The sequence below is a fragment of the Lygodium microphyllum genome, chromosome 7, assembly GCF_053477565.2.
Source record: "Lygodium microphyllum isolate KBCC chromosome 7, Lygodium_microphyllum_v1.1.10, whole genome shotgun sequence".
NCBI classification, from domain to species: Eukaryota; Viridiplantae; Streptophyta; class Polypodiopsida; order Schizaeales; family Lygodiaceae; genus Lygodium; species Lygodium microphyllum.
The window spans coordinates 50,238,092-50,260,777 of record NC_141141.1 but is presented as its reverse complement, the minus strand read 5'-3'; the positions used below and the strand labels follow the sequence as shown (position 1 = coordinate 50,260,777).

The following is a 22,686-nucleotide window of genomic DNA, read 5'->3' as shown; positions in this document are numbered from 1 at the left end:
CATTTTCTTAAATTTTGTTCTTAGTGAATACTTTTTTCATAACTCTACAACAATGACTCTCAATATCTGAAGCAACACAATGACCAAAATGCAGACCAGATGGTGGACCTTGGATGGGCTAATCGGAGAAAAACAAGCATGTAGAAATGCAAGAAGAGTCTACATGATATAGTTTACGATACCATATTTAAGTAGTTCTGCAGGACACAAATTCATAAGGGTTGAAGTCATAAACTGTTTAGTATAAAGCAGATACCCAGATGTTTATATGTCCACTTCATTCTCACAGGAGCAAAGGTGATAAGAAGGGAGAACAAAAAAGTGGGCTGGCTTCAATAAAGTGGTACTCTCTTATCGAAGGTGCAGTTAGAATGAGGCATGGCAAAACAACATCCACCACTATTAACCAACTGGCCTGCAAACAACTTAAATAAGGCACATGACTCGTTTGTGTTCACAAATTACCAAACTAAGACTTCCACAATGGACATTGAAGCACAATCCATATTGTGGCCTGCAAAAATAAACACATGATAGACATTTTTTCAAAGATGCACTCCCAAAATCAGAAAGTGATTTTCATAACACCTGAGAATTAAACATTTCCTTAGGAATAAGGACACAAGATGACAATACAATTTCAAACCTGGAATGCCCGACGCTGCTGTCGACATCTTCCACAAGTAGCAATCAGACAATTGAACGACGAATCCTACAACAATTTAAATTATCAACAATCTCAATGCACAAATCAACTGTACAAACTATACGCAAACAACAAAACGTGCATGACGTATGCTGACAAGAAAAGCTAACATTTGCAAGCTGATGTGCAACACAAGCAAGCAAGCCTAGCCGTTGATGGTACATATTAAATAAAATCTGCATCTGGAAGCATGAGCAACTAATCTGTCACCTTTCGAAGTACAGAATTTACATTTTAGACAGGAGAAAGAAAACAAACCTACTCTTGTTCATCATCTATCTATACAATCAGTGCTCATCTGTACTTTCCCAAAATCAGATATATACCTGGCACAGGTAGTTTCTATGGCTGTTGTAGATATTTCTGAAACTTGCCACTCTAGTGTTTTAAGCCAGCGTCAGTGCTTAAAATGTGTAGCAGCACCCTAGAAAGAAGACGGTATGACAGACAAGTGGTAGTTGGATAGGAAGAGACCAGGTAAACAGAAAAGAACATGAATCTGCTGTCTATATTAGAAAAACCACCAAGAGCTTAACAGCAAAAGGAACCAGAAACTAGTGAAACAATCACTATTTGATTGGAACAGGAACTTGAAGTCCAATTTGTAGGTTTAAATCCCCTTTGGAATGTTTGGAAATCCTCTATCACTGAAAGAACCACAAAAAACATGGCATGTGCATTGACATCCAGCTTGTAGCTTCAAATTCTTTTAAATACAATTGAATAACAAGTCTTGGAGGGCATCATAGTGAAGATGGGTTTTCCAGGGCAGTGACTCGGAGGAGGGAGCACTTGATTCTTCAGCTCATAGCCATGTCATTGTGAGTGATGCCAAGGGTGAGAGATTCAACGTACAGAAATAATACAGCAAGGATGTCAACTAGATCCCTTCCTCTTATCTTTTGTGGCAGAGGTTATGAGCTCTTTCTTACTTGCCAGACAGACTGGTATTAGACAGGATCACAATGAGCTCCTAGATGTCAAGTTTACAGATCACATGGCTGTATACCTGGATGTTTCAGGGCCTTTAAGTCATGATTCATCCTTGGACTTCTGTCCTAATTTCAGCCACACTCATTAATTGAAACTAAGTGGATTTTGGGCATGCAACATGCAGCAGCCAAACTGGAGACCTCAGTAGTCCTAGCAGAATCTCAGTGAGGTGTTTGGGATGTCATGTGGAATGTATAACAAAACTTTCTCTGGCAAAAAGAGTAGTGGTGCCGAACCAAGATCTCTTAGTGAGCATGTGGTACATTACCAGCTCGTGTGCTGTGTCCAAATCATATGTTGGCCAAGTGAAGCATCTGAACTTCATTTGATCTGGAGGAGATACCAACCCAACTAGGGTAAAGGGGAACTAGAATGTTATTATACTCAGGTGAGGTTCAGAAGCAAACTTGGGTCATTGACCTAGATCAAGTACTTTGGAGATTGGAGAAGATTAGTCCACACTCCGGTGGTCCTTGGCAAAAGAGAATCACATGGGTTTTCTACCAAATCAGAGCCAAAACTTGGGAGGGGCTATGAGGTCAGATTTGCAGCTGCTATCATTAGAGCTTGGAGATCCATTTCCCCATGTTAAGTTACCAAGGTTCCTAGCCCCAAACCACTTGAGACAATTAAAATCTTATAGAAAAACTGGCTCATACAAGTTCTATAAAGGGATCGTGGACCAGACAGGCCACTCTTTATCATGCATTACCCCTATCCTTAATTTTCCTTCCCAATGCCATCACCCCCCCCCCCCCCCAAAAATTAAAAATAAAAAACTTTTACCTATCATCATCGTTGCTCACACCTCAAATCACACAAGCCTAAGCCTACTCTGCCTCGACCCACCAACCTTTACTGCTAACCAAACACAGATCTGTCTAGCCATGTTGGTCCAATCACACAGGCTACCTGACTATGTTTGCCTTGCCCTTATCTGCAGTACAGTGCACAGGTCTGGTCATGGTGGTTACTGACAATATATGATGTGTCTCTGTCAACAGGAAGCATGCAGGTCTGTCCACCTACTTCTCAGCCACACAGACTGCAAACGACAGTCTGCAGCATTCATGGCCTACTCCTGGCCCCAGGTTGTGACCTGCTTCTCCTCCCAGGTCTGTGCTTACCTTCAAAAGGCCTGTTCAGGGCTATGTCTGCCTGCTGTTCACCAGTTTATGGTTCACAGTCTGCACCTATTTGCAGGAGACACGAGACAGCCTGCACTTGTTTACAGGACTCTGTGTACTCAGCCTTGAGCTATGACGCAGGCCACAGCAGAGGAGGCCAGCAACAGTCCAACAAACAAACTGCAGCTAAAGCAAGAGATCTGGCCATGACAGCCTCTGTCACTTTTATTTGTATAATGGGCAATTATATTAATCACGTGAGAAGTACAGGAGTCACGCATGATGGCAGAGTAGCAGAAGAAACAACCATATGCCAAGAAACTAAATCTTCCCAACAGACAAGGCCAGCATGCTGAAAAAAATCCAGCTGCCAAATGGAGAAGACCCTTCAGCCTAGCAACATGACTCTGAACCCCAGAGGCAAAATCAAAAATGAAGGCATTCCAAGTGACCTAGTTGTGCCAACAGTCCCAAAATCTTCGTAATCTCTCTCTCTCTCTCTCTCTCTCTCTCTCTCTCTCTCTCTCTCTCGCCATCCCTAAGCATGTTAGCAAGCTTTGGTGATTGTTGGAGCTGTTCCTATCTTAGTCCCCATTTCTCATTTTGTCATTGGGCATTGAATCTTTCTTGAACAAATGGGGCCATGGCTCGTGAGTGATTTGAGTGATTTGTCACTACTTCTATTGGCCGCTCATGAAGTCTGTGGATAAGTCTTACATACGTGAGTGGCCCCAATGTCAACTTAATAAAGTCAAATGGCACAAACAAGCACGGATGTTACATCCTTTACAAATTCCATTAAGAAGTGGAGTGGCATTTCTAAGGATTTTGTAGTAGGATTACCTCATACAAATCAAGGTCATGATGCAATCGTGGTCATAGTACACCAATTGACAAAAATGGCTTGATTTATCACAACAAAGACAACCATTAAAAGCCAAAATTGGCTAGTCTCTTTGTTGATCATTTGTATAGACTTTAAGGTTTGCCCAAAGAAATAGCCAATGACCGTGATCGTAAGTTCATTGGCCATTTCTAGCAAACAGCCTTCCAAAAATTGGAGACCCAAGTATTTGTATCATCCTACGAGCATCCTGAGATCGATGGACAAACCGACAAGACAAATTAGATCATAGGGCATATGCTATGAGCATCTCTCTCTTGTAGACAATCTCATTGGGAGTGTTATCCTCCTCAGATTCAGTTTTACTTGTAACAATCCTATGCATTCAACTACACATAGTCTGTCTATGCTAATGTACAGTTATGAGCTGAAACCCACCGATTGTCGTCGAGCTCCAAGGGGTAAAAGTGTAGTTCATGGTCGACATTTTGTATAATATGCAAGAGATATTGACAATTGCGAGGGAAAGCATTAAAATGGCCCAAGATCATGCTATATTTTGTGCTAATCAAAATCATACTCCTCGAAAGCTCTAAGAGAGAATGTCGACTTACCTTAAAGTTTCAAAGAAATCTGATTCAATAACTACCGACAAGTGCTATAAATTATCTTTGAGGTAGTGCGGTCCTTTCCAAATTACCAAGAAGATAAGCAACGTGTCCTATGAGCTTGATTTACCTCCAAATGTTTGAATTCATCCAATGGTCCATGTGAGTCATTTGAAAGACTGATTGTAGCAAGGTGAACTAAATACTTTTGATTGAGGGAGTTTCACTGCTCCAAGATACAACTCATTGTCACAAGGATGTGAAATTTTAAAGCTTTGCTTAGCATATGATTAGAAGCTACTCAAATGTGCAAATGACTTGCACATGTGAAGTGTGGATCAATCATTTCACAATGTGGTGCTTGGGACCCCAAGAAATCAACGGCTATATAAGATAAAAGTTGTAACAGGTTATATTAGACAAGTACTAAGTAGTACCAAGTGTTAAAATTTGGCCTAGACTATTTAATTAGCCCTAAGTGTCAATGGTGACAATAGAGAATTGACATTAATTAATTAATCAATGCTAATCCATGGTTAGCAAGTGCTCAAGATCACTTCAATGATAAATTGACCTAGCTAATTTGATTGTTGACTTGTCATACTATTTTCTTGAGCCATAAATAATTATTGAATTAATTTTAAAATTTGATACTCTGAAAATTAATTTTATAAAGTCGGATAATGCTAGAAATTGTTTTTGGAAGGCCATCACTTGGCAAAACTTACCCACACAAGTGGGGAAAACGTTTTTGGAGCCTAGGAGAGGGAGAGGGCGAGGGAGGGTCACTCCACAGCATCAACTGCAAAGAGGCTGTGTGATCAGGTCACTTGCTGTTAGAGACCATTTGCAGCCATCAAGGGGAGCTTCTGGACCACACGACTACAGCCCCAAGGCCTTATGGATGCAAGCAACAGCATCTGGCTCTAGGTGACAGCAGTTTTGGGAGATCTTGGCGATCTATGACAACTTCCATGGCTGTCTAAACAATGCAACCGATTTTCTCTAGTTTCTCACATCAAAAATCAAAATTTTCTCTCTCCTCAGCATTCTCTCTCATCTTCTAGCCTATTCCCATTCTTCCACAGCAATTTCCAGCAAAGTCAACCGTTGGAGGTGGAGATTTTGACTAATATCTAATGTAAACCCTAATTTATAGCAAAAATTAGCAATTGACAGCCACCTCGAGAAGCATGCTTAGAATTAAGGCCTAGAGACTTGAATTTCAATCAGTCAAATCGGGGCAATCTTAGGAGATTCAAGTGACCATTCAGCCAACAAACATTCAGGCCTAAATTTGTCACCCAATGAGCACAGTTGAAAGCCAATCCCCGAGCAAACCAAGGGACAAATTGGTTTGGAGGCTTGCTAGTCATCTCTAATAGTAAGAGGCGATTGGAGAGCAAATGAGATTCAATGAATCTCAATGTATTCCATCCAAATTGCAATACAAGTTCAAGAAATATCGGAAGGGGTGCCAATTTTGGAGTCAACATGCTGTCCATTGTCCAAGATCAAGCGGCAAAATGTTCATTTTAATTTCATGTCATTAATTACTTACTATAACTGTTGATTAATTAGGTCATTACTACCCTCTCAAGTCTCAAATAAGGAAGGCTGATTTCACATTACATTCCACCCCGAATTAGTTCTTTAATATAGGAATATATGATCTCATTGAACCATGTACCCCGAGTATTTGGTAAAGTGGAAAAGCCGCTCGAAGGTGGAGGCTACTTAGGAGTTGGTACATTCATTGAAGAGTCATTTTCTCCATTTCATTCCTAAGAATATTACTATGGACAACAATCATTCATAAGGGAGCAAGTGTTGCATCCTTGGACATCTGGATGGGTACTAGTAGTATCGGTCACTATGATCATGAAGTGACTTAGTGCAAATGCACTAAGGATACTTTAGGGTTAGGAAAGTTAATTCCTATTTATTAGACCCAAGGCCCTATTGTGCGCACCATCGTGTGATCACCACTCTTGGACTCTTTCACCCGTAGGTTGATGCCTCCATATACTCGGATGGTGTGGGCTAGTGGCATTGGACACCAACTCTTGAGACATGGTTGTGACCTAGTTTGCTACTAGCTCCTAAGCTTGGGGGTTAGCCTTTTTGGCTCTAGGGCTGAGATGTGAGTCTGATGTCCATTTCTTCTATATTCATGGATATAGCTTGTGTCACATCACATGTGCAAGTCAGATCCTAGGTAGACATTTCAACAAGGGCTGAACAATCGAGTACCTTGGGCTTTAGGTGTGACTTGACATCACAACAACCCAACAATTCATTCATGCGCTTAACTCTAATCAACACAAGTTCACCTACTAAAGCACAATCCCCCTCATCCTAGCGAGCATTGGTTTGAAGGCTTGCTGGTTATTCTTGACAACAGGAGGCAATTCAAGAGCGAAGGAGATTCAAGGAATTTCAATGTATTCCACCCAAATTGCAATACAAGTATAGCAGCTAAGAAACATATTCTTTGAATTTGAAACTTATGAAAGGCTTCTTAAAGCACAAAACGTTTCTAAGAGTAAAAAACGTGGGTTTTTTTTTTTGTTTTTACAAAAACTATGGAGCAATGTTAAACATAATGATGATGATGTGTAATGACTCCTGAGGACTTAAGATTTTGGACAAGAGACTGATTTTTTTGTGATTTTGTTTAGTTATTGAACTTTGTCAATCTTGTATCTATTCTTGTCTTGAGAGTTGAATATTATATGATGTTAGTTTCATTTATGAGTTATTTATGATATATTATGATTCATTCTCGATTTTGACATTTTGTCAGTTTATTTTAAAATGATAATCATGATGTTGCAACTTGACTAAGTCCATATTGTAGATAGACTATTTACATGTTAATTTCAATTTTCTTTGTATGATATGTATGAATCATAATGTTTGAGTTCTAAACCATAGTATAGCTTGTCCAAAGACTTAACTTTGACATAAGTGACAAGTCAATAATGAATCATGGATATGCAATGTATAATATATTATTCTCAATTGACTCTATTATCACTCAAGCTTAATTGGCCATTCTTTCTTTAAGAGAGAGTTCCATAGAGGTTTAGAACCTCTTTCCCTTGTCAAAACTATTAAAAATCCCTATATTAAAAAACCCACATTTCTTAATTTACTCCCTCTTGAAAGAAACTTACGAAACACGTTTCTAACGTTTCATTTCTAACATTTTGGCTACTATGAACACAAGTAAAGAAATGTTGCACAGGGTACCAGTTTTGGGATCAACACGCTCTCCATTGTCCAAGATTAAGTGGTAAATTGTGCATTTTAGTTTATGTAATTAAATACTTGCTGTAATTGTTGATTAATAAGTCATTACCACCCTCTCCGAGAAGAGAAACTAGTACCAAAAATCTTTAGGATCAAGGACTTGGAGATTCTACATCAGCAGCAAGATACCCGAGAAGGACAAAGGCTATGAGAAGGGGGATTGATGTGACAATCCCCTAGGATTGATTAGCTCCTCTCCATAGAAAGCCAATGCAACCAAGAGAGGTGTGGGCAGCTCATTTTTCACCGGTGGGACATTCCTCTACAGGAGACGGGCAAACTCCATAGTGCCCCCTTAAGCACTTTCTTCTCAGTACAAGAGGGTGGCTGGTTAGCCCTCAACAAAGGACTAAAACGGCTAGATTCCCCTAACATTCCTTTGAGGAGGATCCATATCATCAACCTCCAAGAAAAGACACGGCAATTAAATCCACTCATATGCCGGTTTAACGTCCAAGATGGCACCTCTAGATATCCATGAATCAACCTCTAGATAAGTTGGAATGGGACTTTAGGAGAGTGGTGTCAAGATTGTGGGAGAGAAGGAAGGAGTCTCGCTTGAAGCTTTCTTGCTTGCACAATGGGGGAAGACACACAAGGGTGGAGGCTGAAAACAGTTTTCCTCTTCTTAGTTGTGTAAGCCAAAAGAACTCAAGTACAAAGAAATAGAAGAACCCTATATATGGGTCTCAAACCAAACTCAACTAACTAAGGTGGCATACTAACTGAGCCACGAACTAGAGTAGATAAGGATAGCTATCATGTAGCTATTATTCATGGGCGGTGTACCAACCGCGTCTGCAACTGACAAGTCGGTGACATAAATATACAACGGTCACCCTGGCGTATCACGAGTGGAGCTCGATATCTCAACACTCCCCCTCGAGCTCAATCCCAATTCCTGCACACCAAGCAGGTCTCTGAACTTGCGCAGCTTCTCTGCGCCCAATGCCTTCGTGAATATGTCAGCTACCTGATCCTCTGTGCTGACATAAACTAGATCAATAAGACCTAGTAAAACCCTCTCTCGCACATAGTGATAATGCACCTCAATGTGCTTTGTTCTAGCATGATAGACTGGGTTATTTGCCAAGTGTATACTACTCATGTTGTCACAATAAATGACAACTGGCCCATCTGTAGACTGATGCATATCATAAAGTAGCTTATGCAACCAAGCTACCTCACATGCAGCCATTGCTGCACCCCTGTACTCAGCCTCTGTGCTCGACAAGGCAACTGTAGGCTGTTTCTTGCTGCTCCAAGTGACTGCAGCACTCCCAAAAGAGAATACATATCCACTGGTAGATCGTCTATCAGAAATACTACCAGCCCAATCAGCATCAGTGTATCCATGCAACTGTATCTGAACCCCAGTCTCATAAAATAGTCCATACTGCAATGTGGACTTCACATACCTAAGTATGCGTCTAGCCGCATCCAAATGTGGTTTCCTTGGAGCCTGCATAAACTGACTTACCAATCCAACAGCATAGCTCAAATCTGGCCTGGTAATAGTCATATAAATCAAACTTCCTACTATGCGTCTGTACATAGTAGGGTCTTCTAGAAGCTCACCTGCATCTGTGCTCAGCTTCACATTTTGCTCCAAAGGAACTGAAATAGGCTTACAGCCTGTCATCCCATATTTGGACAGCATGTCCAATCCATACTGCCTCTGCAAGAGCTGTATCCCACTTGGTGATCTAATCACCTCAATGCCCAAGAAATAACGCAGCTCTCCCAAATCCTTCATCTCAAACTTCTGCTTCAATAGCATTTTCACATGAAGGATATCTTCATCACTGTCACCTGTCATAATCAAATCATCAACATAAATGACAAGCAGCATAATACCTTTCTCTGTTTTTCTCACATAAAGTGAGAAATCTGCCTTGGAAATCTGAAAGCCAATAGTGACAAGATACTGTCCTATCTTGTCAGACCATGCTCTAGGTGCTTGCTTCAAGCCATACAAGGCTTTCTTCAACCTGCAAACAAACTCAGGATGAACAGCATGCACATAACCTGGTGGCTGCTCCATATAGACCTCTTCTTGCAAATCACCATGCAAGAAGGCATTCTTTACATCCATCTGATGTAAAGACCATCCCTTTGATGCAGCCATAGCAATGATTGCTCTTACGGTTGCCATCCTTGCAACTGGACTAAATGTTTCTTCATAGTCAATGCCATATGTTTGTGCATACCCCTTGACTACTAATCTTGCCTTGTATCTGTTCACAGAACCATCAGCATTGTGCTTCACCTTATAAACCCACTTACAGCCAATTGCATTCTTACCTTTAGGCAAAGGTACTAACTCCCATGTAGCATTTGCTTCCAAGGCATCCATTTCTTCATCCATGGCTTTCTCCCATTTTTCTTTTCCCATGGCTTGCTCAAAAGATGTGGGTTCTGGTTCCTGTATCACTTTGACCATATATGCATAGTGAATGGCTGTAAATCCATCATATTTCAGCCTATCCACAGGATACCTAGCTCTTGTAGACCTGCGCAAAGTAGGTTCACTCCCAGGTGCTCTCAAAACATCCCTGGTCTTCCTTACTCCAGGTGTAACAATAGAAGGAATACCCAACTCATCATCAATGCTCTGTTCTGAGCCACTGGATTCACCATCCACATAAGAGTGACCTGCATTCACATCAAACATGGGCTGATCAACCTTCTCTTTTCCTTTTCGTGATACCTGCATACCACTATCTGCATTGCTTTGAGAAGATTCTCCTGATCTCAATCTGCCTGTCCATGGCGAAGAATGTGAACCACTACTAGAGGACGCTCCAGGTCCACTAATATTTTGTGACTGCTGCTGTGAATTCTGTGTAGCATTACCATTTTGTGCATCTTCATCATCAATCACATTTACTGGTTTATACCAGCTACTCATCTCATCAAAAACAACATCTCTGCTCACTGTAAACTTACGAGTAGAAGGGTTATAGCATCTATACCCTTTTTGCTGCAGAGAGTAACCAATAAAGATGCACTTCTCAGCTTTTGGATCCAACTTGGATCTCAGCTCATCTGGCACATGTACATAGGCAATGCAACCAAAAATTTTCAAATGAGAAATATCTGGTTTCCTACCAGTATACCTCTCCTCTGGAGTCATTCCATGTATTGCTGCAGTGGGAGTCCTGTTCATTATGTAGACTGCTGTAGCAACTGCTTCAGCCCAATAGAAATCTGGCAGGTCTTTTTCATTGAGCATGGCACGAGACACCTCTCCAATATGTCTGTTTTTTCTTTCTGCAATTCCATTTTGTTGTGGGGTATGACTGCATGAATATTGCTGCTTTATGCCATGCTCCTGCAGGAACCTTGCAAACTCATTTGAGAGGTACTCTCCCCCTCCATCTGACCTTAGGCATTTTACTTGCAGACCTGTTTCTTTTTCAACCATAGCTTTAAGAGTTTTGAAATGCCCAAAAACTTCACTTTTCTTTTTCATAAAATACACCCAAACTTTTCTGCTATAGTCATCAATAAAACTGACAAAATAATGACAGCCTCCAAGAGATGCAGCTTTAGTAGTCCACACATCAGAGTGGATTAATTCCAATGGCTTCTCACTCTCTTGAACATGTCTAGGAAATGGTTTCCTTGCCTGTTTTCCAAACTGACAGGCTTCACATACCTTATGCATTTCTGCAACCTTGAACTTAGGCAATCCTGCAACAATATTTTGGGCCTGCATTGATTTAAGTCGCTGTACATTAACATGACCAATGCGTTTATGCCAGATATCAATATCTGCAACTACACCGGTCCCATGTGCAAACATTGCTGCACTCAATTCAGACATGTCTGCATCCAATGTAAACATTCTGCCCTTCTTCTTTCCTTTTGCTATCAAGCGACCTTTATTTTTCATATCCTCAACAAAGCATCCATGAGGATTAAATCTGACCTGCAAGCCCTGTTCAACCATTTGACCAACTGAAACCAGATTCTTGGTGATATTCGGGACATGAAATACATCGGACAGGTATTTCTTTTTCCCACCCTGCATAGACAAGGGAATTTTTCCAATCTGCACAATAGGATGTGCAGTATCATCACCAGTCTCCACAAATCCTGGTTTTTCCATTTTCCTTGCATCCTCCATCCATTCTGCATGACCTGTCATGTGGTTTGATGCACCTGAGTCAACATACCATACATCATTGCTTTCTTCTGCACTTGTCATAGAATTGTTCATGTGCTGCACCATGAACAAATGCTCATTTCTGTCATCACCCTGTCTACTAGAAGATGCATAATTCCCTTGTTGCAGTTTTCCATTCATGATGTCATTCTGCTTTTTATAGCAGTCTTTAGCCATATGACCCATTTTACCACAGTAGTAGCATTCAACATTACTGTTTGCATTTTGGCCTCTTTGCCATCCACCACGACCTCTTTGGCTCCCCCTGCCTCTAGAGTTACCACGTCCTCCTCCATAGGACTGGTTTTCTTGAGTTTGCTGCATATTCTGATTTCTGCCACGGCCTCCAAATCGGCCTCCTCTACCTCTGCCTCTACCTCTTCCAGCATTTGAGTAGAAGACAGCTTCTTTTGAAGTTCCTCCTGAAGAAGATGCACCACCATTTCTCTGTTCCTCAGAAATTAGAAGAGCAATCAACTCCTCAAAATCAGGAAATCTTTCACGAACTGAAATGGATGTCCGAAACTGTGCATAATCCTTTCCTAGACCATTCAAGGTCACGGAAACTAAATCATCATCTTCCACTGGCGACCCAATGGAAGCAAGTGCATCTGCAATCTTCTTCACCTTCATGTGGTAGTCGTTGATGCTCATACTTTCTCTTTGCACATTGTGCAACTCTTGCTTGAGCTGCATTTTCCTGGCTTGCGTATTTGTGCTATACATTTTTGACAAAGTATCCCATGCCTCCTTTGGCGTACTTGCATCCTGAATATGCACAATCATAGAGTCTGAAATACTGATAGACAGCCAATACATAACTTTCCTGGCTCTCTCATGCCATGTTTTAAATGCCTGCATTTGTTGTTGATTGGGAACATCAGGAAGAACTGGTTCTTCTTCATTTCCTGCAACAAATTCCCAATATCCTTTTCCCATAAGGAAATTCGTCATTCTAAACTTCCATGCCTGGAAGTTGTTCTTGTCAAGCTTTTCAGTGACAATCTGTGAAAGAGAATCAGATGCCATTACAGAATACTGCAAGAAATTCTGTCACTGCAAAAAACACAGCTTCACCCTCACAAGGGCAAATCTGCAAAACTGGCGAAAGTGGTATTTGACCACACAGTCACTTCCTAGTGACGATTTTGCATAAACAGGAACCAAGGATGATTCTGAAACTCCCAATGTCTCTGCGCACAAGCATACGATGCAATTTCTACAGTAACTTTTCACCGACCTGTAGAACAGTGGTCGCACAGCATAAAACTGAGCCTTTTCTTGAGTGCGTGCAGAAAACTTCCGTCTGCAAAACAGGCCTCGAAGTGGCCTCAAATCAAAAAAACAAGGTCGCCGAGGGCTAAAGCCCTCTCCCGCAGCATATACTGCCCTCTTGCTTCACCGCGAAGGGCGTCTCAACCTGAGACAATGCACTCCTGCAATTTCCGGCTGTGCTACCTGCAGAGATCTGCTCCCAAAACAGGAAATGAAAGCAACACTGCTCCTCTTACCAGACCACCGCGAGCTTGGCTTGCTTTCTTGAGCTCCTTACCACGAACAAGGCTCTGATACCATGTCAAGATTGTGGGAGAGAAGGAAGGAGTCTCGCTTGAAGCTTTCTTGCTTGCACAATGGGGGAAGACACACAAGGGTGGAGGCTGAAAACAGTTTTCCTCTTCTTAGTTGTGTAAGCCAAAAGAACTCAAGTACAAAGAAATAGAAGAACCCTATATATGGGTCTCAAACCAAACTCAACTAACTAAGGTGGCATACTAACTGAGCCACGAACTAGAGTAGATAAGGATAGCTATCATGTAGCTATTATTCATGGGCGGTGTACCAACCGCGTCTGCAACTGACAAGTCGGTGACATAAATATACAACGGTCACCCTGGCGTATCACGAGTGGAGCTCGATATCTCAACAAGTGGCACCCTCCCTCAATAAACACTGGGCAAAGCAGAGCCCTGGTTGTCATGTCCGATGGCATCTAATTAGTATCATCCAATACTAGTACGATATTAATCGGACTTATAAATCTTACATCTATGCTTGATCCTACGTCCAATGAAAAAGAATTGTACATATAATTTTAATGTCTATACTTAATGTTGACTTACAATAATACTCTTCAAATATAGATAATAGGGAAGGAGAGCTTGAGGAAGTGGAGATAGAGAGCTTGAGGAGAGAGGGTTTTAGAATAGAGAGCTTGAAATTTGAATTTGAAATTAGAAAGGAGGGAGGGGAGGGAGAGAGAGAGAGAGAGAGAGAGAGATTGCACATATGCACACGTGTGTTGTGGGAGAGGAAGCCTAAACAACACCTACAACTACACAAAACATAACCCCAAATGGTCACAAATAAGCACTTTGTAACAATTGGACAATTTCCATTGGACGCCATCGGACATGTCGTACTAGACAAGACAGATCGGACCACTCGATCTGTCCGACCTAGTGCAATAGGATGGAATCTATAAGCATTGCCCATAACTACGGTCAACTCTGAAGTATTGTCTTTGGTTATGCATAGCAACCCAACTTACTTGGAGAGGAATCCACCTCTAGATGAGTTGGAGCAGGACTCAGAGTGTGGCACCCTCACATAGCAAACATTGGGCAAAGCAAAGCATCATGGATGCTTTTCACCAAATCTTCTAGCAATGCCTTTCAAATAGCTAGGACCAGGGAGAGTGTCCTACTTAATGTGTCTTCTAACACATGGGGACCTAGTAGTCAAGAGTTGGCACCATCTGTATCCGAATGGAAGGATGATGAAAATTTCAGCGTGGTACCCATATTCTCAAACAACCCTTCTAAAATAAACTAGTCATCTGAGGGTCTCAAATAAGCACTTTGTAACAATTGGACAGTTTCCATTGGACGCCATCGGACATGTCGTACTAGACAAGACAGATCGGACCACTCGATCCGTCCGACCTAGTGCAATAGGATGGAATCTATAAGCATTGCCCATAACTACAGTCAACTCTGAAGTATTGTCTTTGGTTATGCATAGCAACCCAACTTACTTGGGGAGGAATCCACCTCTAGATGAGTTGGAGCAGGACTCAGAGTGTGGCACCCTCACATAGCAAACATTGGGCAAAGCAAAGCATCATGGATGCTTTTCACCAAATCTTCTAGCAATGCCTTTCAAATAGCTAGGACTGGGGAGAGTGTCCTACTTAATGTGGCTTCTAACACATGGGGACCTAGTAGTCAAGAGTTGGCACCATCTATCTCCGGATGGAAGGATGATGAGAATTTCAGCATGGTACCCATATTCTCAAACGACCCCTTCTAAAATAAACTGGTCATCCGAGGGTCTCAATCACTAATGATCGACTCTGGCATACCATGATACTTAAATATGTGTTGCAAAAACAATCATGCCATATGATCACACTTTATTTTCTTCCTCACCGGAATGAAATGGGCTTGTTTGCTAAACCTACAAATGATAGTCTATATCCCATCATTCCCTGTAGGTGTCCTAGGAAGCTCAAAAATAAAGTCCATTGCAATGCTTTGCCAAGGCCTATCTAGAATAGGCAAGGGCTGCAACAATGGGATCAACTGCAAGGCAACTAGGCACCAACAGGAGTTCCAGCATCAGTTCATTCTCACCTAGGGTGGCCATGGCTTGTTTTTCACAATGCAAGCAAGTGGCCCTAGGTTCCCCCATGGCTTCTATCACCCAATGCCCAAAGTGCCTTAAGAGGCTATATATGATTGTTTTCTGGTTTTCAGACAGCTCTAGCTAGACTATTGAGCACATGTACTTCTTGGTAAAATTCCTCTAAGTAATATAATCAGTCACACCTTTTTTCGCACTCATCCCAGAAGAAACCCCAAAAAAAAAAAAAGAATACAAGGGCTAACATGAAGCAACTAACAGCCAGAGGTAGATAAAAAGTGTGACCTGGACTCCTGTAAACAGAAAAAAGAGCATAAAAGTTAAAGCCTGGTTCATTCAATATCAAGAATGAAAAGCTGATGATCAACACCTACAACAAACATAAGATGTCGGATCAACAGCTGAATGAGGTAAATAAAATACCGAACTATGATAAGCAATTAAAAAGTTGCACAGAATACTTACATCAGGTATAAGACCCATGCTTTTCATCTCCTCATAGAAGAAAAATGCATCCTGCAGACGGGCACCCTTCATGCAGCCAACCAGAAGTGGGTAAAAAGTGTCTGAAAGTGGTTGAATTCCGTCCAAAAGCATATCTTCATACACATCTCGAAGTAAAAATGACCTTCAAGTAGAGCATTCAAAAAATTTGTTTGGTACATAATGGTAGCAATGCTCTGAGAGCAACTGATAAAAACCTTTGGCTGTTTCCACTTTCAGAAAAAAAATTGGCAGACATCTAACAATATACAAATGACCTCTATCTTAACAATGTGGTGTGTAAAGAGCAAGAAACTTGTAGAGGATGTACCTGTTGACCTGGCTGAGGTTGTAAAGCATATCTGTGTATTGTTGTGCATTTTCAGCATAATTGCGTTTCTTATACTCAGCTGATACAACATCAGTAGAGAACTGCATTCTTGACACCAAGTCCTGGGCCATGGGTAGGTAACAAGAAAAGGTTTGCACACTGATTTGCTCAAATGAATCTGATCCTGCAGTCCAGATAAGGTGCATGGCATTATTAAAGTCAAAATCCACATAGACTAGATAGACTGGAGAATAGGATGCAATAAGATGGTACTTCATTGGGAACATCAACTACAAGAAATGAGTTCTTCCACATGTTTGATTACAAACATGACAAGCTTAGCTTCTCTTTTTCCAATTAGGGGAAAACATCCTTTAAGATCAAACTGTCTCCAAAGAGTATGACCCCTTACTATAGTTTCAGCTTCACATAACCAAATCTCAAACTTAGTAGGATAAGTAAAGTAAAGCAGCCACTCACTAGTGCTAAAACAGAAAAGGAGTCATTCAGAAAACACCATTTACAAGATTTGTAGCCATTCAAAGAAGAATCATGACCAGCCATTCAAAGAAGCTATTCACTACAAATTTTGTAGCCATTCAAAGAAGATAGTTGTAACCTAAGGAGAAACAAAAGCCAATCGTAGATTTTCCTACTATCAACATCACCAGCCAAACCTGCATCAGGGAAGCCTTCTAGCCTATGCCTAATACTACATGTAATGCCATAACCAGAGATGCCTCCAAGCTACTTCAAAACTCATCAGCAAGCATTCCAACGAAACATATGAGAATCATTGGAAACAGCTTTAACATGCCCAGTAAAGCAAACACCAGACCTTGCATATATATGGATAGCTACCAGGAACAGGGAATGGAGAATGGGATACACTCTCTACACTACTACTGTCCCTTTTATATATGCTTAATTGAGCTGCAATTGAATTTTTGAACCTTTACATTTGATTGTTTGGGCTGGTTGACCAGGTTCAGTCATTAATCCTGCAAGAAGACCAACCAAAAAGCAAAGATCAAGACTAATATTAAGTTACTAAATCAAAGGTCCCACGAGCCTTCCAAAACTAGAAGCATCAAAAACCTTTGAATCTCCATAAGCTGAAATCTTACAGGTCAGATCCATTCAAGTAGAGATGGAACAACAAGCTCTCGTCTCAAAGGAGGTCAAGAGCTCTTAAACATATGTTATTGCGGGAGAAAGGCCCCCTCTCCCACTGCCATATCTTATGGCCAAGAATAAAATGAAGTAGCCCCATGTTGGTCATCTTAAACCCCTGCTTGAGGGCATCCTTGGTCTTCTGCCCCATCTGTATGTGGTCACTTCAGTGACTTGTGAGAATGAGGTCCATGCAAAGCATGAACACAGCTGTTCGGCCACATGAGATGTGGATATACAAATAGGAATCAGAGTCTGATCTCCGATACCCCAACCTTTCCCGAAGAAAGGTAAACACTCCCATTCAAAGCCTGAGGTGTATATATAAGGCCATAGACAGCCTTCTTTAGCTTTACACCTGTCCTTTGGCATCCAACCATATGAATCCAGGAGGCTGCTCAACATAGATTGCCTTCTTCAAGTCTTTGTTCAAAATTGTGGAATTCACATCTAGCTAATAAACCAACCATGTCCTATGACTAGCAAGGGCAAGAATTGTCTCGATTCTCAATAGTCGCCATCTATGGATAGGAGTGAAGGTGCAAACAAAATCTATGCCGAGTTTTTGAGCACACCCCTTAACCACCAATCTTGCCTTGTGTTTGTCCAAATAGCCATCACTATGATATTTACTCTTAAAGAAACATTTCACTCCAATAACTTCCCATTTATCTGGTCAAGCCACTAGCTCCTACATACCATTCAGCTCAATGGCTTCTTGCTCCATGGCTCTCTATGAATGGTCATGCTAAAAGGCTTCTGCAACCAATGTGAGATCCCTATCGGCCATAGCACAGGTCATCAACCCATACTTGGTGTAATAAAACTCCCCTAAATGAGCTTGGTGTCAACAAGATCATTATGGCCCATCTTGCCACTCCACTTCCCTAAGACACCCTCCATACCTAGATCCTTGAGGGTCTAATGAGCCCATAGGGAGGAGATCAATCGAAACCAACCTTCCTTTTTACAAATGAGCGGTGGAACCCTAAAATACATTGTTTAGAGCATGCAATAAAATCATGAAATACATGATAAAATAAACTTTAACAACTTACCAATTTAAGATAATTTGCCGCATGAAATTGAAACTGCCCCATGAATTTGAGTTGATCCAACACCCAATTGGCCCCTAAATGTTGGCATCCTTGTGGTATTTCTTTTTAAATTCATTTCAAATCTTGTTGTACAAATAAGATTTGACTCAAGTCCCCGAGAAGATGGCAAGTCTCTCAAATTCAACAAAGCCGAGCCAATTCTATTACAACATTTGGAATATCTTATTGTTCTCTATAACCAACAATCATAAAATCTAATTTGCTCCTTGATTTCACCATCAAGGGCACCAAATTGAATCCCTTTCCATTATATGCAAATGAAGCCTCCTATAAACCTCCACAGTCTCATACGTTTGGTTGTCCGTTAGCCAAATTTACATCAACAACCTTCCTCAATCATTGAGACATGCATAGCATGCATCCCAATGCAGCCATGCAAACCCTAACCTTGTTGGTTTCAAACCGAAATCAACAAATCTAAAATGTTCATCTAGGATCCAATCACAAGAGACGACACAAGCTATATCTACGAACAAAAAGGGACTATATATCAGACTCATATCCCAACCATAGAGCCAAACGGGCTCACACTCAAGCCTCGGAGCTAACAACACTTCGGGCCACAATCACATCTTGAGAGCTGGCATCCCATACTACCAACCTACACCATCCTGGTGCATGGACGTGTCAGCCTACGGGCCAAGAATCCAAGCATGGTGATCACACAATTATGTGCAAAATAGGGCCCTTAGCCGTATAAATAGGACTCAATTGCTCTAACCCTAAAGTGTCCTTGGTGCATTTGCACCAAGTCACTTCATGACCATTGTGACCAATGCTACTAGCACCCATGTGAATATCCAAGGATGTAACACTTTCCCCTTATAAATGATTGTTGTCCTCAGCAATAACCTCAAGAACAAAGTGGAGAGAACGACTCTTCAATGAACATGCAGACTCCCAAGGTAGCCTTTGTCTCTAGACAGTTCTCGTAGTTAACCAAATACTCCAGATAAACCACAGCCAAAGCATGCAAACTGGAATGTTTGGTCAATTGGGAGGCACTACTGGGCATATGTAAAATGTAAATGTAGCAATGGCATCACCTCATGACCAACATTTTTGTGGCCACCCTTGTATGATAACTTGACATCTTTGGGGTAAAGTTAAAGACCGCAAAGAAGGTAGGGCAACAGTCAAATTTGAAACCTTTAATGGTGTGCAAGATAGACTGAAGACTTTGACCTTCATTCAACAATTTGATATGGTGATATGGAAGAGTGCACAAACAAATTCTGGGCAGCTTTGTTATTAGTTAGCTCTTTTTGCAAGGTCACGACGGCTGAGCAAATAGAGGCCGACTATTGTAGTCTACCCAAAGAAATCCATGACTATTGTACCAAGACAAAAGTGACCAACATGGCACAATTAACTGAAAATGCAAATTCAGCTTATGCATTGATGAAAGGACATGTCACAGGATTTAAGGGCAGCAAAGATGCTTCAAAGGACAATGCTGAAAATAAGGGCAACAAGACTAAATTTTTGGTCAACAAGTTTTAATCCTCAAAAAAGGGTCAACATGCTGAAAATCAATCAAAGTCATTCTTTCAAAAAGGCAAACAAGACAAAAGGTCATTTGTTAGTGCTAAGAAAGCTGCTGAAAAGAAAGGCACTGTATGATGTGAATGTTTGTGAACAAGAAGGGCATATAGCACATGAATGCATAGAACATAAGTCTAAAAAACATGCAGATGACAACAAGGATCAAAAAGGCAAGAAGCATAAAACTTCTACTGCATTGGTATGCGATCTTATTGGTGAGCAACCAAACACGGATGCTTCATAGCTATGTTGTGCATGGGGCAAAGTGAGGGATCAGCATGCTTCAGTTTTCTTTTATGCAAGAGCTCATGCCAACTTCGTTTCCCTAGAATTGGCAGCCAAGTTAGGCATTACAGATTATGAGATGGGTCCCATGGGTAAGGCTAGTTCAGCTTGTCCTAGGCCTGCAGAGCCAACCACCCCTATCATTGGAAAACTCCAAATTCATTTGCAATTGTACATGGATAGTGAGGATTTTCACATTATGCCATTGGAGGGTTGGGATGTCTTACTGGGTATTCCACGGTGTCATAGAGTGCATGCAATGATTGATGTATATAATAGGAAAATCGCTCACTCATAAAGGAACGCGACATGTTCTTGATGTAAAGTTGAAGTGAGAGTCCATTCCTTTTGTGTCTGCTTTAGCAATTTCTTCAGTAATGAAAAATCATATTTCAGCGTAATTAGTTTTTGCAAAAGATGTTAGTAAAGATAATGCTAAGTCTAATGTTTTAATGTTAAATAATGAGCAGACAGAATTCTTAAAAGAATTCCAAGATCATGTTTCCGACTCCCTACTTGGAGAATTACCACCTAAAAGGCCAGAGGATCATTCCATTGACCTTGTGCTTGGTACTAAGCCTCCAAATAGGCCACCCTATAGAGTGAGTGCTACCCAACAACAGAAAATAATGAATCAAGTTAATGACTTGTTTGGAAAAAGGGTTGATTCAGCCCAATTCATCACCCTTTTGCTCACTTGTACTCCTTGTGCAAAAAAGGAATGGTTCATAGTGAATGTGTATTGATTACTACACCTTGAGCAAAAACACCATTAAAAATAGATTCCATGTACCAAGGATTGATGATATCCTTGATCGGTTAGAGGAAAGTGCAATCTTTAGCAAAATAGACCTTAAAAGTAGGTATCATTAGATACGTATAAGTCCAAAAGATGTGCACAAGACAACTTATAGGACCACCTTTGAATTATGTGAGTTCTTCGTCTTGTCATTTGGGCTTGCAAATGCACTTGCGGCATTTAATCGCATCATGGACCAAATTTTTTGACCCTACAGGTATTTCTTTGGCACATTCTTTGATGACATCATAGCCTTTTCAAAGAATGAGGCAGAATATCGGATGCATTTGACTATTTTGTTTAAGAAACTCAAAAAACACAAGCTGGTTATTAATGCAAAAAAGAGTGGATTCTTCATGTCAAAGATTCACTTCTTAGGGCATATTGTCTCAAAAGATGGTGTTAGAATGGATCTTGCAAAAGTGGAAGCAATGCGCAATTGGCCTCATTTGAGAACCTTGCATGATGTATGCACCTTTTTTGGGTTTGTGTTCTTACTATAGAAAGTTCATACGCCACTTTGCTAAAATTGCTTCACCCTTTCATGCATTACAGAAGAAGGGAATTCCATTTACATGATCCATTGTTGATCTTGCCATATCTCTACAAAGCTTTCGTTGTTCAGTGTGATGCATGTGGGAACAGCATTTGTACAGATCTAATGCGAGAAGGCCGTGTTGTGGCATATGAGAGTAGAATTTTACAAGGTGTTGAAAATTCTGTAGGTTTACAAGAAAGAGTTGCTCGCTCTTTCCACTTGAAACACTATCTACTAAGGGTTGTTTTTGTTGTACGTACATATCATCAAACTTTGCAATATTTTCTCACTCCGACTAAGTTGTTTGAGAAGCATATGCAATGGGCCAACTTTTTGTCCATGTTTCACTTTCATATAGTGCATGTGGAGGGTAAAAATAATGTTGTGGCCGATGCATAGGAAAACACAAGTTTCAACAGCGTCTATAGCATATCATTGTCAGTTAGACGAGATGAAGACACAATATCCAAAGGATGAGGACTTTACAAGAGTCTGTGATCTGTTATCAAATGGTCAGCACCATGAGCACTATACTCTTAGAGAGGGCTTTCTTATGATGCATGGCTGATTATGTGTTAACAAGTGGTTAAGGGCCAAGGTTATGGTTGAAAGTCATGCATCTCTATATGCAAGGCATCCTGGCATTGATGCTACAATGAAAGCATTTGAGACTTTCTTTTATTGGCCAGCCTTGAGACATGATGTAGACCACTTTGTGTGCACATGCATTGTATGTCAAAAGATCAAGTTTCATGAACAAAAGGCGCCGGGTTTTTTGTAGCCCTTGCCTATTAGTGATAAACCATGGAATAGCATAGCCATGGATTTTATCTTTGATCTTCCTAGGACACCTACAAGGAATGATGGCATATGGACCACTATTTGCAAGTTTAGCAAACGGGCTCATTTCATTCCGATGAGGAAAAAGATAACTATGGATCACATGACAAAATTGTTCATGCAGAACATCTTTAAATATCATGGCATGCCACAATCTATTGTGAGCGA

The 22,686-nt window shown here is 40.9% G+C and overlaps 1 protein-coding gene across 5 annotated transcripts in view; it reads right to left on the bottom strand.

Moving 5' to 3' along the window:
- Nucleotides 1-22,686, bottom strand: part of LOC148033429 (pentatricopeptide repeat-containing protein At4g35850, mitochondrial-like) — a 103,431-nt gene that overhangs the window by 37,455 nt on the left and 43,290 nt on the right. For all 5 annotated transcript variants that reach the window (XR_015691310.1, XR_015691309.1, XR_015691308.1 and 2 more), the window contains exons 2-4: nt 16,221-16,404; nt 15,872-16,034; nt 647-712 (exon numbers count right to left, since the gene is read on the bottom strand). Coding sequence is in view for 2 of the 5 variants with exons in the window: in XM_087681352.1 (XP_087537478.1) it covers nt 647-712; nt 15,872-16,034; nt 16,221-16,404 (413 nt within the window). In the remaining 3 variants the exon portion in view is untranslated. The remainder of the gene's footprint in view (nt 1-646; nt 713-15,871; nt 16,035-16,220; nt 16,405-22,686) is intronic.